Source organism: Physcomitrium patens, chromosome 19, assembly GCF_059467195.1.
Source record: "Physcomitrium patens ecotype Gransden chromosome 19, ASM5946719v1, whole genome shotgun sequence".
Classification (NCBI taxonomy): Eukaryota; Viridiplantae; Streptophyta; class Bryopsida; order Funariales; family Funariaceae; genus Physcomitrium; species Physcomitrium patens.
This window is the reverse complement of record NC_143428.1, coordinates 2,100,071-2,115,484: the sequence shown is the minus strand read 5'-3', so window position 1 is coordinate 2,115,484 and position 15,414 is coordinate 2,100,071. Positions and strand designations below refer to the sequence as shown.

Sequence of the window (15,414 nt, the reverse complement as noted above, 5' to 3'; positions counted from 1 at the left end):
GTCTTCAATTCCCCCGTAATCATTGCCAATGCAGGGGATTTTCTCTGATCTTGTCAACAAATACAAATATAATCAAATAAAAATATAAAAAAATAAACACATAAACAAATAAACACATCCATTTGCGTCGCTGGTGTTTCTATCTTAGTGAAAAGTCACAGTTTCGACGCTGTTTCGAAGAAGAAGACAAGCTTTGCAAGCTCCAGTCGTCGTTGCAGGACGCCGCAGCGCTGGAGCACAACTCTAGCTCAAGTTGTAAGCTTTTATTTTTGGACGGTTTGTAGCTGGGCCAGGATGCTAATCCAGTCAACCATAATCACAGCGCAGCATGTCCATGGCCCCGCTCCGGCGGCTTCATTACCGGTCGTGTAGCTTTGGCGGCACGCCATGCGCTGGCTGACTCCGCGTGTGAGCAGGTTGCGTGCGGTTTGCCAGATTGCATTTGTGGGGTTCCGAAAATCAACCCAAATAGCAGCAACAAACGTTTATTCAGGTGGGATAGTAATGCAAGGTAAGGGTTTTGGATGCGCCAAAGAACTGAAGCCGGTTTTTGTCTCTGTGAAGCTAAAGACTCTTTGGTTTACACCGCAGTTGGCAATGGAATCAACACTGCAAAGTCAACCAGAATTAGTGACCCAGAGATTCACCAAATGGACACATAAATGAACAAACTAAACAAATTGTAAAAGGCAGCGTTGGTTTGTGGTTGTTTCTTCGCTAATAAAAAAAAGATATCACACAACTACCACATTAGAAGTCAGTCACCTCGTAGTTTGTACAAACGTACTCTCAAACGGATTTCAACATCTTAACTCTTCAAAGACTTTCATATTCAACATCGTCCACTCTTGCACACCTACTGAAAATTGTACTTCACGATGCAATTAACGTGTAATTTTTTCATAGAACGATACTGTTTATCGTGCGTTTTTCACGAAGTAAATCTCTAAGTAAATAGAGTAATTTCGGTCCAATCATGCAACTACCCGAAGGTATTCCCTACTAAACAAAGGCAAAGCTCATGGTTTCCTGCTCCTCCATCTCCCACTTCAGTATAAACAGCTCCAGGAATGGATTCGTTGGTCAATAATCTCGAGAATGGAAAAAGACGGACAGCAAAGACTGGTACAGTGTGGCACTACCTTTCAGAACTGGTAGTGTTATTTCATTCAACTCCAAAGTGAAGTGTGTGGATGCAAGTTTCACGATCTGTAAAAGAAAGAAAGCAACTGCAGGTCCCTAGATCAATGCAACGAAATGAAATCAATGGCCACACAACGGTCATCCCATCAAAAAAAATCCTGCGATCTGGAAACAGCCCTTGAATTAGAGAAGCTTGTCGTCCAATACCGGATCATTGTCCGCTTGAAAGGATGTTTCTCACTACATTGAGGAACACTCGTTAAACTATCACATTTCGAGCATGAACTCTATACCGAGGTAGCAATCGACAAAGTGACTGCGTAGTTTAAGAAAGCCTTAGGAGCGAAGGGCAGCATCGTCGCACATCTACAAAGAATAGGGGTTTATTACAACACAAACTGACGAACAGACCAATCTAGTGAGAGCAACAAACGGTTGGTCAGTAGGTTGACTCCCGCCGAGGATGTCCAGAGGCGTTCCCGTTACCATTGTCAAAAGCTGGAAAATGTGTTAGTTCTCAAATCCTACGGAATTATTTTCGTGCTAACAATCACGAAGAAACGACGGTGCTTATAGCACCAGTCTAAGAATCGTGTGCATAGATTACAGAGTTCAAGGATGCAGCGAAATAACCGGACCCATTAAGGCAATCTCCACAAAGCAGCAGTCTCAAACCCTACAGTAACTATTAAGATGCTGATAGGGCGAAATCAATGTTTTTGGAGCAGAGTGTAGACGAAATGTAGTGCTACAAACAGGAGCATACTTCCATAGCCAGGTGCTAGCATGCTTCCTGAGGCGGTTTGGGCTGCAGGTCCTGTCGCTACTGGGTTGGAAGGATTTGGAACACCGGGGGCCGTAGAAGGTACGGGTGGGGCCAATGCGTTCGGAGGTGGTGGCGGCCTGAAGAGCGTCGCAGGAGGAGGAGGTGCAATCCCTGGGGGTGGAGTGCCTGGCGTGGATGGAGCGGTTGGAGATGAAGTCGGCGGAGACGAAGTAGGTGGAGAGCTAGAGACAGGAGGAGGAGTAACGACGGGACTGGGAGGAGGTGACGCTGCAGGCGGAGGTCCACTATCGGTTGGAGGAGATGGAGTTGGCTCCTGCACTGGTGATGATGCGGGGTTGCCAGCCCGACTGAGATCGAAACAACCAATTGTGCAAAAGTACTCATTATAGGTCGGGTCGTAGTAATCACCGCTTTCGGGAACGAAATACGTGAATGCAGGAAGATCCGCAGCTAAGCTCAGAGCAGCCCATAGTTGCCTGCTACATAGACTCGTCACGTTGGGAAAATAATTCGCGTTTTCCCAACCATACCAAGTGCAGTCTGCTACTTTGTTCTCATACGTGGCCTCAGGTTTGCGGCCGTAGGTAGAGCTGGGCTTGTCCTTCATGCCTGAAGGACGCGGACGACCATCGAAATTGTCGAAAGCTATAGCGGATCCAGAGAGGAGAACCACAACTGCAAATACAGAAAGAACCAACCGGGTTGATGACGATGTGAACGCCATCCTGTACAACTACGCTCCTCCTGTTCCAATGAGAATGCAAACCCAAAACAGCGGTAGACAAATCTACCGTCGCTACTGCGTCGATTCAAAGACCTGTACTCCTGCGAAAGCAACCCTAAGCAAATCTCCAAATGCAAGTGTGGTGATTCTGAGACCTTCGTTCGGGAGTAACGGTGCAGCACCAATGCCGCCACAGCGGTCTCAAGGGCACCACTGGGTGTATGTAGAGCAGCGAAGGCTGCCGAGGAAGTGCCCAGACTGTCAGACGCGCATGTATGTAGGCGATATTTGAGTCTTACAGCTTGGCGGCCACATGAACACCACAAGGAAAGATCCCCATTGTGCGGAGTTGTTTGGCGGAAGGGTCCAATCCCATCAGAAGACTCCCGGCGTGTCAGGAAATTACTGTTGCCAGGGTGTGGTTCAAGATAACAGTCTCAGCAATCACTGCTCAGGAGGAGCGGCGTTGACATGCCACTGTACAGGTCGGTTTTGCGTAATTCACCAACCTACCTGGGTTTGTTCATTATTTCCTAATTCCAGGTGTTGACAGGAAATTATGTATAACCAGCCAAGTCCCACTGCTTTCCGTAGTTACCCAAATGCTTCGAATTGCGTTCAGGTATTACTACTTTAGACTAACGTAAAAGTTTATGGTCAAGTTTTTAAGTGGGTAATGGGAATTTTCCTATTTCAACTGGTTCTCCTCGCTCACTCCCGTGTTCTGCATTGCCTACTTGAGAGCTACTTTTCTTACGAGATTGGTCTTCATGGAACATCCAGTTTTACCCTACGCGGTGCAAATTCCCACACGGAAAAATGGTGGGAGAAAAGTGGGAGCATATTTCGCTTGAGTTTCTAAATATATGCTGTTCAGATGTTTCAAATTTATTCACTTCGCCGATACTGGAGGTCGATTTTGAAATCCAATTTGTTCGCGCTTCGTATCTTTGCAGAGACCGCACAAAAACGTCACGTTGGAAGCACCACAGCTTCGAAAGGCGTCCACATGTCCTCGCATTTAATGATGTTGCTGTACTCTCTGGGTGGTTCCAGTTTACAATGCCCTTGACTATGGTGTTTCAAAACCCCACTCTCCTGTGCATCTGACTCAGTACAGCGTGTTACTACTGCGAAGTTGCAGCAGTAGTCCTATGGACGAAATGCTGCGGCTAACCCTTCACCGTAGTTGTGTTTGGGTCGCTGGCCTTCACACACGTACCACCCTAAACTCTAGAATGTTGCTTTACCATCCCCTGCCAATTCCGGGGACTTCTCTCCTGGTGTTGCTCAGGTACGAATATCCGGTGGCTTAGGCGTCAATCTGCTTACTTACACCAATTCGAAATGATGCAATTATATCGGTAGGTGATTGATATTCTGCATCGGAAGCTCAACGCTGCGTGCTCTTGTGCGAAGCTAAGATATGTCTCGCTTTCTTCTCTTAGTTCATCGTCGATCGTCTCTTGCATTGTGATTCTGTTCAAGACGTGTCGAAGACATTCTCAATGTTGACGACGTCATCCTCTGAGTTTTACGTTCGCTTCCGACTCTGCCAGTTGGTGAGGTGTGTATTGACCTTGTAAGCAATCGTGGAATTATACACGACTCCCCATTTAACATTTGTACTTGTAACCAACACGAAAGTATCAAAATCAAAGGACCAATTGACACGCTGTTCCTGGTCCGAAACTCAAAGGTCGTCGTTAGTGTTCGAAAACCAGGAAATATACACGTACGCAACTTCAGCAACTTCATATTACATTATGGTGAAAGAACTGTACAATGTCACTCACCACCACCGAACTAGGTCACTGTCTTTCAGTAAGTAAAGGTCCCAGCCAAGTTCATAAAACTGATAATAACCTTTCAAACACATGATAAGTGCATGCGTGTACGCACTTAAAAATAGGATGCTTTCAATTCCATGTGAGAAATAGTGAAATATCCACTTAAACCAAATGAACCTAACAATCTGCACAATTATAAGACTCACAGTATCCTCTATTATTTGTACATCGATGAGCCACTTGGAGGAGGTGGAGGTGGCGGTGGCAGCCGTCCAGGTGCGCGACGGCTGCTGCCGACATCAACATTCTCATCGTAATCGTTGTAATTAGCATTGCGAGACAAGGCTCGCCCGTTAGTAGAAGGAGACGGAGCTCTAGATGATCGCGACGAGGAACTAGAGTAGCTGGACCGGGAAACAGAATCTGGAATAGCTGCCTGTTCAAAGGCTACACGCCAGTCCTCTGCTTCAAGCATACCACCTCCTGCTTTCGGATTCGCTGCAAATAAGAGAACATTGAAACAACGTGTCAACTGCAAATTCAAGCAACGAAAGGCATGTATCGACATCCAACATCATAACCTCGGAAAACAAGAGATACGAAATTAGAACTTACAAGAATCGTCAAAACTTGACACTGCAGCAGCAGCAGCAGCTGTACGCGCTTCCTGCATACTTAGCTGTCTGGTCAATTTGGATAATGCTTCCGCTTGCCTAACGCATCTTTCACGTCGAGCCTTCACCTCTTGGTCCTCTTGCAATAGCTCTTCGATTCTCCCCGTTCCATGCGAACTATCACACAAATACTAATGAATACAAACTGTCTGCAATACCTAGCGCTTAGAAGATAACAATCCAGCACATCGAAACAAGTTAAACACTGCTTTCCAAATTCATCTAATTTGTACCTGATAGAGCTATAAAGTTGGTTAAGCATGGCATCCTTTGCTCTCTCTACTTGACAAAGGACAACTGCCTGGAACATGAAAGAATTGAACCTGTTAGAGAGTATAACATCAAAGAAAAACACTTGATCACCAACAACCCTACATACAACTTGTAAAGCTTAGCCTGGGTACTGAGCATAGAACTATAAACTACATCAATATCATCAACAGCTGCTAGAGCACACATCTATGCTAACCAAACTTTTATCAGCATCTGCAAAAATAATGCCAAAACAGAAAACTTGAATTTAGAGGGCTTGAACATACTTTAAAAACTTGAACTTACCTTAGGAACATTTGCAGACAAACTGTTTAACACAGCCTCCACATAATCTCGAACCTCTTGAGCCATAAGCCGCAAATCCTCTTCTGGATCAATCGGTTTCCTCAAATTTGACGACAAATCCTGAAATCGACATATAAAAAGATATGATTTTAGTATCAACATCAACGAAATTTTCCAAAAGCACGACCACTTAGAAGAAAAATCGGCTTACTATACTTACTGTAGGCGCGTCGTATGTAGACCGTGTCGTAACGCTGTTGTCAGAATCTTTCGAGGATCTGACACGATCTTGGGAGGACCCTCCCTTGCCTTCAATACAAGCTCTTATTCTTGACATCCAGTCTAACTTCTCAGCCATGTTGTCAGCTCTCACTACGAGTGGATGGCTTGCTGTAAATGCGACAAATAGATGTTAGATCTCATGAATTAATAGTTTATAAATCTTCGAAGACAAAATCTGATGAACTAGTTGCGGTGACAACAAACGTGAAATAGAATATAAATAGTGAGGCAAGCGTAAACCAGATTCGTAGAAGCAAAGTGAATTTAAAAAAAAAAAAGAAAAAAACGAAATACAGCTGAATTAACTACAATTTCTCTTCGGCATCTCCTATCAAGTTAAATATGATAAAAAGGATCAAGACCTACATTAAAAACATGCATTATAACTGTGTCTAAAGCACGGAGTATGTTAACACATTTTCAGTACTTCAATGAGTCAGGTCCAACCAGTCAACATGAGTCAATTTGCCTCTACTCGTGTATACAGTTCCTTAATGTCAACCACAAATGAGTTAGTGCATACTAACTTTTGATCACACCATGTCATCCTTCAGAAACTCAATACTCCTAACGTAAAGCAATACCTTTTAAAATTGCCTTGTAAGCTTCTTTATGACTGACTGAGAAGATCAGTTTAGCTGTAGAATCTTCTTTCTCTGCTGCCCCATCAGACTTTTTACTCTTAGACGATTTAGGGTTCGAGTCCTCTGGTCCATTTTCCTTGTTCCCAGGACCATCCTCAAGGACACATTCTTCCAAATTTATCACGCCTCGAAAAGTCCTGTCTTCAGACTTTTTGGTATATGCGAGCTGCAAATAGGATGCCATAATTTAGCAATTTAATTGAATAAACCAAAGGAGTTCAAGAATACATGGCCATCACATCACACAGCTGCAGACCTAATAAGACACAATTAGAGTGAATTCAGTATAAAATCCTGAAATGTAGTCATATAGCACCTTGCATGTCTTTTCATTGAGAACAAACCAGCGCTTATTCCACTCATTATTATCACTTTGTTTCAACAGATAACCTGCCAGAAAAACCAAGCACACGTAAAAATCTATCTCAACTGATAAACTTTGAAATAATTAGTGATATATATACATCTACAACGGTACATAATGGTTATTCTTACTCACATGAGATAGAAAATCAATGCACACAGGCAAATTGAAAATTAATATAACGAAAAATACCTGCAACATTATCACCCACTATCTGTAATGTTGATGGGGCATCCGATACCTCTTTCTTAGCATCCTCAGATTTCATAGCTTTCAAATTTCCTCCAATATTTGTTGGGGCTGTTGCCTGCAAAGCCAATATACCAATTGAATACAAAATTTAGCATGAGTGGCAATCAGTTGAAAGAATTCATTAATAATTACAAAAATTATCAACACACAACATAGTCATCCTTCGCGTAATGACAGTACTGTGTGCTCGACAGCAGATTTCAGTCAAATAATACGTGTTATAATAAAATCAGCGAAGTTGACTAGCTAGAAACGAGCTTTTGGCTTGCTGGAAATTAATATCTCGGCAGATGTGAATATAAGCTAATGTCATGAAATGAAGAAGAATTGAAGAAGACGATTGTTGGAGGTGATCGACAGTTCTGTCCAATAATATTAATCCGCCTAACAAAGACATAGACATTGAAGAAACCAAATATTAATCACCACAAAAAGGGAGTAGAGATAAATAACGAAAATCCCAAATAATAACATTCCAAGCGCACCTTACTCAACAGTGACTGTTCAGCGTCCTGAGCCTTCTTTATCTGCAGCCCCTTTCCATCATCTTCTCTTCGTAATCTGTCCATCCTGTTTAAGTGTAACACTTTATCAGAAAAATAAACACCCGAACGACCTCGCTAAACATAAACCAGTAGCCGCAAATAGATCAGAGGAGGTTTCCTCTGCACTGATCCCCAACTACAAGACAAAATATCAAGCCAAGCTCTACCTGCGCTGAACAAGTCTGATAAAGTGTTGAGGGGGAATAAATGCACGCTCCATATCAACAAGCGCAACAACCATTTTCTTTGCTTCTGCTCTATACTCATCCAGCGCAGCAGTAGCAATGGCAACAATCTGCAGGATTATAACACCGAGTAACCATTGAATACTGTAAGCCCAAGCACATTGTGTGAAATTCAATGAAAAAGATGGGTAACTATAATTTTTGCAGTCACAGAATTTAGTGAACATTTGATAGTAGAAAGAGATAAATCTATAAGCACCTCTCTCTTCAGAGGGGAGTATCGTCCCAACCCTGCAGTCCCGTTTGCGGCACCAGAAACAATATCGACAAGAACACGGTGAACCTGAAAGTATGACTTTCCGAGTTAGTGAGGGGTCTATAAATGACGTTCCTTGTAGAGTCATCCTTTGTCAACCATTTAATTAGAATTGATCTGTGCAGTTCAAACCTCTATCATATCATAGAGGACACATTAGTGCAACCGACAATGGAGCAACAGCTGCATACAAGAAAAAAGTCATCAACCCCAAAATAAAAGGTAATAGCCGAGGAGATACCTCGTCCACGCAAGCCTTTGCTGGATCCTTCGCTAACTCTAACGCTTTCCTTACAAGTGCTCTCAAACCCTTTTCTGGTGATAAAAGGTACGGTTGATACCCATCTGCTTCGAGAACCAGCTGTATCAAATAACAGAGACGAAAAGTTTAGATCTGGCAGCCTTGGAGTGAAAAGAAAAAAGAAAAAAGAAAGTAAACAAAACAAAATAAAACAAAATATTGGTACATCTTAGAATCACCAGCAATATAAACCAGCTTGATTATATTGAAAACAAGGATAGAATCCATCTGAAATTTGATAAATAGATACCTTTTTGACGCTGCTGATTTCAAACATCTGGTCGATCGGTAGATTCTTGATTCTTTTAGGTAGAGCACCTTCAAAACTAGATACGACTTTCCAGCCTTGACCCTATAGAGACACCAAATATAACAAGTCGGAACTTGATAACAGACATGTACAACGGCAGTTAAAGACTTCACGCCTGACATACAATCGACTCATCAAAAGAGCTGACAACTTGATCAAAGATGCCCAAAAGTAATGTGACTTCCCCTCACTTAAGCATGATCAATTCGGAAGAAGCAATACAATTCTTCCCGAAGAAGTGTCAGGTCCAACGCGACCTAAACTTTCTTTTGAAGCGAAAATAGAATGACTGTTTCAAGGCAACTGAAGCAAAAAAAAAAAAACAAAAAAAACAAAAAAACAAAACAAAACAAAACAAAACAAAAAACTATTCAGAACAGTATCATACCTCCCCGGTATTTATATGTTGCAAAAACATGTCCTCAAACTCTCGACATAGCTCTAAAGCAATTGCACGCGTCCCTTCTGAAGTCTGTACCCTTTGCTCTCCTAATCTGACTAACTCTTGTTCAACTTGTTGCGACTTTCCCTCAAGCCTGCTCAAAGTATTCCAAACGGTAAAATTCAGGTAAAGCACTAGAACCCTTGGCTTCCGGTCAGAACACTATGGAACGAGAAATTGGTTAAAAATTCCACATCAGTAAACTTGAGCGAATTTCATTACATAAATCCCTTGATTTGATAAAGTAATATAACCTACAACATCAAAAACGTGCACATATCCTCCAGAAATTCCTAAATATTTACTTACATTTGCTGCCCCTCTATGCGGTGTTTACAACGCCCAATCCACGGGCTATTAGTTAAGATCATCAAAATAACTAACTCATACGTGCCTTCTTTATGCATGGAGGTTGATCAAACCTATAATCATTGAACACATCATTATGAGCTATTCTGGCACGCATCTACATCACCACCTTGCTAAATTCATCCCAGGTTTGGTTCAAGATGGTAGAACCAGAGTACCATACTAGCAACAATGTGTTACTGTTGTGACAGTAACATCTACGGGAAGATTCATTAGAAATGTTACAAGCATTCCTCACATGAGCTAAGGAAAAGAGTTACTGGAGAAAGGCTGATGATTAAGAACGCCTACAGCTACCAAAAATGTATTTGAATGGATCATTGTACCCTGATAATAAAGTAGGCAGTCGTTGCTTGAGTCGCTTTCGGATTTGATGAGACAAAGTTTCAACCAAGGCTATCCGTCCTAGCTTTGTGGATGGTGCTCCATTTAAGATCGACTTCAAAGATTCCATTTCAGCCTTCCAAGCTGTATCTAGACTGTGTTCACCATTGGAATGTGCAGCTGCTATTGACACAGACTGACCAATCAGGGCAACCCAAGGTATGTCCGCAGTAGATGGAGGACCTTGACCAGAAATAAGTGCATTTACAGCGGCTAAACTTCTCGGATCTGAAGCTGCTTGGTCAATTTTGCTTATCACGCCTACAGTTCTAGTTCCTGAAAAATGCCAAAGGGATTTGCTGAGAATTATTCTAGAACCCATAATAAAGAGGGAAGGATTTTCTTGATCATAACAAATAACTCACAACTAGGCGGAGAGGAATGACTACATAAATAAATAATCCAATTAGAGTTGTTTTGCATTCACAAAATTGAAGAGTAATAGCCACCGACCATCTGAGTCTAGTTCATGAGCCAACTTCAAAGCTTTGGAAGTAGCGACTTCGCGACATGACGTGGCTGGTATCACAACAAGTAATATGGTTTCATTATTTGCAGCAAGGTCATGAGCCTGCACAGGAGGAAACATTTCAAATTAGGTTATCAATAATGAGAAAATGGATTGTGAATGCAATTCAAACAAGATACGCATTACACAATCCACATCCAGAGCAAGGTATCACCAGAATCCTGCAAGAAAATATTGTTCTCAGGCAACTACAAACGTGGCTACATAAAAATTACAACTTGCCAGAAATAAGTTCAGCTGTACAGTTCCATATCTACAAAAATGCGAATAATAACCCATTAACTTACAGGCAATGACGGCGACATCACTTACCGGAGAATCGTCAGTTGATGACCGTGAATCAAGCCCAGGAAGGTCAATTAGCTTCAGTGGTAAAGCTACACAAAACAATACAGGTAACATCATTACAAAAAATAAAAATAAAATCACAAGTTCCTAACAAGGATAACAAACTTAGAGACCTAACACCTAACACAACATGCTTCCACAAAACTCTGACCTAGTTTATCGAAATTACAACATTCGTAGCATTTCAAAGTCAGTAAATAGCTGTTTATAGACTAAAATGAAATTGTTAATACAACCTAAGTGGTTATATTAGATCACAGATAGAAACGAGTTGGTAAGCAAAAAAAGTGGTATGAATACTTACTTGAGGCAGAGCGAAGAGTCAAACGAATTCCTTCAGTCCTCCCCTTCAAGGCACTTGCATTTTTCAACCTACCTTGCAAGGAATGACGTACATCGCCTGTATAAAATCATCGAATATAGAAAAAAAGGTCAGGCAGATGAACACCAAGTCCAGCTACGTTGTGGTATTCACCGAGGCATACCCATGATGTCACGAAAGGAATAGCAAGGCTCTCCAAATAAACTACCCACTTGCTGAGACGTTTTGGGTTCTTCCATCCAATATAACCGCCAAACCTCCGCTGCTACCAGATTTGTCGCGTTCCATATCAAGGATAATGGGGGCTCGTGTAGCTCCATTTTCTCCTGTTGGCTGTAGAACACAACGGCACGAGATTGCGATTCAAAAACTACACTTCACCTTGGCAGGTTAGTGTTAAATGCAGGAATAATACTGTGAGATACATCGAAGCAATAATTAAGATAAAAAAAAAATTGTTCATACATGGTGGCCTAGCTGCTTATATGTCTTCCTAAACTATAATAACATAGTCAGAACCAGATATACATGCATGAGTTATAATCGCCCGGAAGACAGAAGACAGACACAAAACACAACAAACTAGAAATTAATCCTCTTACCAAGACTGGGTGACCAACGAGGCTGTTCAACACTGCAGACTTCCCTGAACTCTGGAATTTGATAACCAACAACACGAGGAATAAGAGAACATATACAGAAATTCATACATGCAGATCTAAATAGGTTTCTTTACAGTATGCATAACATGGGAAGCAGTGACAAACTACAAGGCCAATTAATCATTATCATACACCACATTTTACGGTAATCTCCTGCATTGTTGTACCATAACACTAGCCTAGCAAAAAAAGTCTACACACACACACACACACATATATATATATATATATATATATATAGATGTAATCTCCCGATGATTAAATATGATCCGATAAAAGACGCTTAATCACATTAGAATTTCACCAACTCTTACGATCCGAATAATTCATCGAACCATGGCTGACACTACTTAAAGTGTGGTCATACATAAAAGAACCATATCACAAACCTTCATCATATGCAATTCAAAATCTGATCACTGCTACAACTGCTAGGTATACAACAGCTACTAGGCACACAACAGCTACTAGTGTCATTAGTTTGCCAATTAAACCTGACGAGAATGATTAACAAAACCTCAATGTAGATAATCCTACTCCTAAGCTCTCTGCATGTTTCACACAAGGGGCATTTATCCTCAAAATCGAATCTAAAATAAAATAAATTAAAATAAAAACACAATTAAGAGCCATGAAGCCGAGCATTGTGAATTTCATCATAATCACAGCGATCCTTCCGGACCAAGACATCTACAAACAGATTTGAGTGCAACCACGACTACGACAACAAAAGAAATAAATAAATAAATAAATAAAATAATGATGATGATGATAATAATAATAATAATAATAATAAAACGAACAAATGAGTAAATGCACCGGAGGAACCATTTTCTTGACCAATTCGTAGGCTTACAAGGTGTGCAGAGATAACGAAACTAAAAGAACTCCCTGACGAGCCACAACTACAATTGCAAGAAGCTTGCAGGATTCTACAACTAGCCGAAAAGACTGCATGATATCAATGAAGCTCTCATCGGATATTTCATCAAAAAAAATTAAAATTAAAATTAAAATTAAAAATCCCAAAGGACTAATGATCTTCTACTCATGCAATTGTACCAAATAGCTTAACTTAACCTAACTCAAGTGAAACTCATTTCCATACTTGCTGAACGAATTTTCATATCAGGAGGCGTGACGGACGGGTTCATGGAAATCGTACCATATTTCCAAGAGTAACAACGCTAAGGAACGAGGTAGACATTTCGGGCGCATCGCCATCCTCATCCGCCAAAAGAGCAGACGCCTGTCGCATTGATTCTGCAAGCAGAACCAAACTATCGATTGCCACTGAAATACGTTCCATGGCAGCTCTACTGTCTCCCATGATTACTAGCTCCCTGACTCAGCCAAACCCCTACCCGTAATCAAAACAAATCCTTTCAATTACGAGCCCTCACTCTTCACCACGACTTCGCTCCTCCCGCGCCACTCCTCCCCGCCTTTCTTTTCCCACCAAGAAACCACGAATTACCCGCCCTGAAAAATAAGGCAACTCTCAGAAAACCTGGCCCCTCGCTGCCCCAAGATAAGGATCATGGAATTAACGGAACCACCACTCCAGCACCCGTCGCAACGCACCTCACCACACCTCGGCTATTCCGATGAACAATCGAACGACTGTCATCGCCCAGGAAAAACTTCCGAAACAGCGCAGACACTCCCCTGAAACCGAAGGCCGGTGCATGAAAGAATAAAACCAGGACGGCAGCGACCCTGACAGACAGGTGGAGGTTGGTCGCCAACAAAAAGCGGTAGTCGTCGAAAACTGGTGCCTCCCCTTTGCGACGACTAGGCCGACAGACAGGCAATTAAACGACACTGCTGACCGCAAGCAGCAAGCAATTCCTCCCCGCAAGCGAGGCAAGCCCACGAAGGGCGATGCAACGGCAACAGCAAGGAAACGGGGCGAGGAAATATGCGCGGAGCGACCAGGCCTGGTGAGGGGAGGAATTGGAAGAGGACGCGGGGATGGGGGTGGGGGGCGGTGACGGTGACGGTGACGGAGTCTTTCCTCCGCTGCCAGTGAGGGATGGCGCTTTCGGGGATCCCTCCCTCGCCAGCAGCACCACTCTGTCTGTCTGTCTGAGTGTGTGCGTGTGTGTGTGTGTGTGTGAATGTATGCGTGCGTGTGTGTGAATGTGTGAGAGACAAAGAATGTATGAGTGAGAGTGTGGGGATTTGGCGACGCGGCATTACACTCTCTCGCCGTCGTCTCCAGTCTCCTCGTCGCCCCGCCTTGTTGATCCCGTTCCCCGCGCTTGCGCTCTCGCTTCCACATGTCGCAGCTGATTCACTAGAACGCTAGGAGAACATCACTGGGAACAGATTGGGATCGAAATTCTGATTAAATGCATCTGGAGACAAATAAATTTTGGTCTAACTACAGGATGTTTAGTACAATCTGCTCTATGATAAGTTTTTTCCAAAAAAGGAAAAAAATTGATAAAAATTTAGACACATGCATATATGAATTTGATTCATGAGGTTAAAATGTCTATCATAAGATTGCTAAATGATTTAAAATTTTGATAAAAAAAATTAATATATTATCATTAATAATATCCTTATTAACATTCATAATGCTAAATTTAACATACACACTGTACTAATTAGTATCATACCTCATTATGATGTATGGTTAATTTTATTCATTTAAAATTCATTTTTGCAGCAATTTTTTAAACTTAATGATATATTTTAAAATCTTAAGAACTTCTATTAAACTTGAAATATTTTAATTAATTAAAATAAATCCATATACATATAATTCTAATGATTTATTTATGCATATATTTATACCAAAAAATATTATTAAAATTGAAGTTTTATTTTAAAATTTGTGATAATAACTGATAAATTTGTTAATATTGGTTTCAATGTACTTTTGTGTTTTAGAATTTATAAACAAAATATTAAATCTTAATGTATATTAATTCTTATTAGTTCTATAAATGCCATTAGGTTTATTTGTAAAATTTATAAAATTCCTAAGTATTTTCAAACACTTCTTAGCCATGTCCAATATATATATATATATAACTTATATTTCTTTAGGAATTATCTAGGATTTGTTTATAAATTCTTTAGGATTTCTTTAAGCTTTCTTTAAGATTGATTAGGATCCCTTTTAAGTTTCTTTAGATTTACTACAATTTCTTTAGAATTTCAATATGATTTGATTGGATTGATCATGATTTCTTTAGTATTTAATTAAGTTTATTAATAATTATTTGAAATTTATTTGGAATTAATTAGAATATAATAAAATATATCCAAGACTTTTCTAAGATTGATAGGGTGTATTTAGGAAGATTAGAAGCTTGCTAAAGTTGTTTAAGATTGCCAAAAGTCACTTCTAAATATCTTGTGAATTAATTTAGGTTATAAATCCAACTTCAAGATAGAAGCAAATCCTTCTTTATCCACATGCCCAATGCAATTCCATGTTGATTTCAAATAATATGACAATGTAAGAGC

At 40.9% G+C, this 15,414-nt stretch overlaps 1 protein-coding gene across 1 annotated transcript; it reads right to left on the bottom strand.

The window, feature by feature from the left end:
• Positions 1 to 4,398: 4,398 nt before the first annotated feature.
• Positions 4,399 to 13,840, bottom strand: LOC112295838 (dynamin-2A). Its single transcript, XM_024547837.3, has 22 exons — positions 13,516 to 13,840; positions 13,097 to 13,413; positions 11,872 to 11,922; positions 11,482 to 11,602; positions 11,252 to 11,347; positions 10,912 to 10,976; positions 10,524 to 10,641; positions 10,013 to 10,346; positions 9,264 to 9,411; positions 8,816 to 8,917; positions 8,506 to 8,625; positions 8,208 to 8,291; positions 7,931 to 8,058; positions 7,704 to 7,788; positions 7,159 to 7,273; positions 6,919 to 6,992; positions 6,543 to 6,768; positions 5,897 to 6,066; positions 5,677 to 5,796; positions 5,352 to 5,419; positions 5,060 to 5,235; positions 4,399 to 4,942 (listed from the first exon to the last, which is right to left on the bottom strand). The coding sequence occupies exons 2-22, from the start codon at positions 13,259 to 13,261 to the stop codon at positions 4,662 to 4,664; spliced, it is 2,847 nt and encodes a 948-aa protein (XP_024403605.1). The 5' UTR covers positions 13,262 to 13,413; positions 13,516 to 13,840; the 3' UTR covers positions 4,399 to 4,661.
• Positions 13,841 to 15,414: the final 1,574 nt, after the last annotated feature.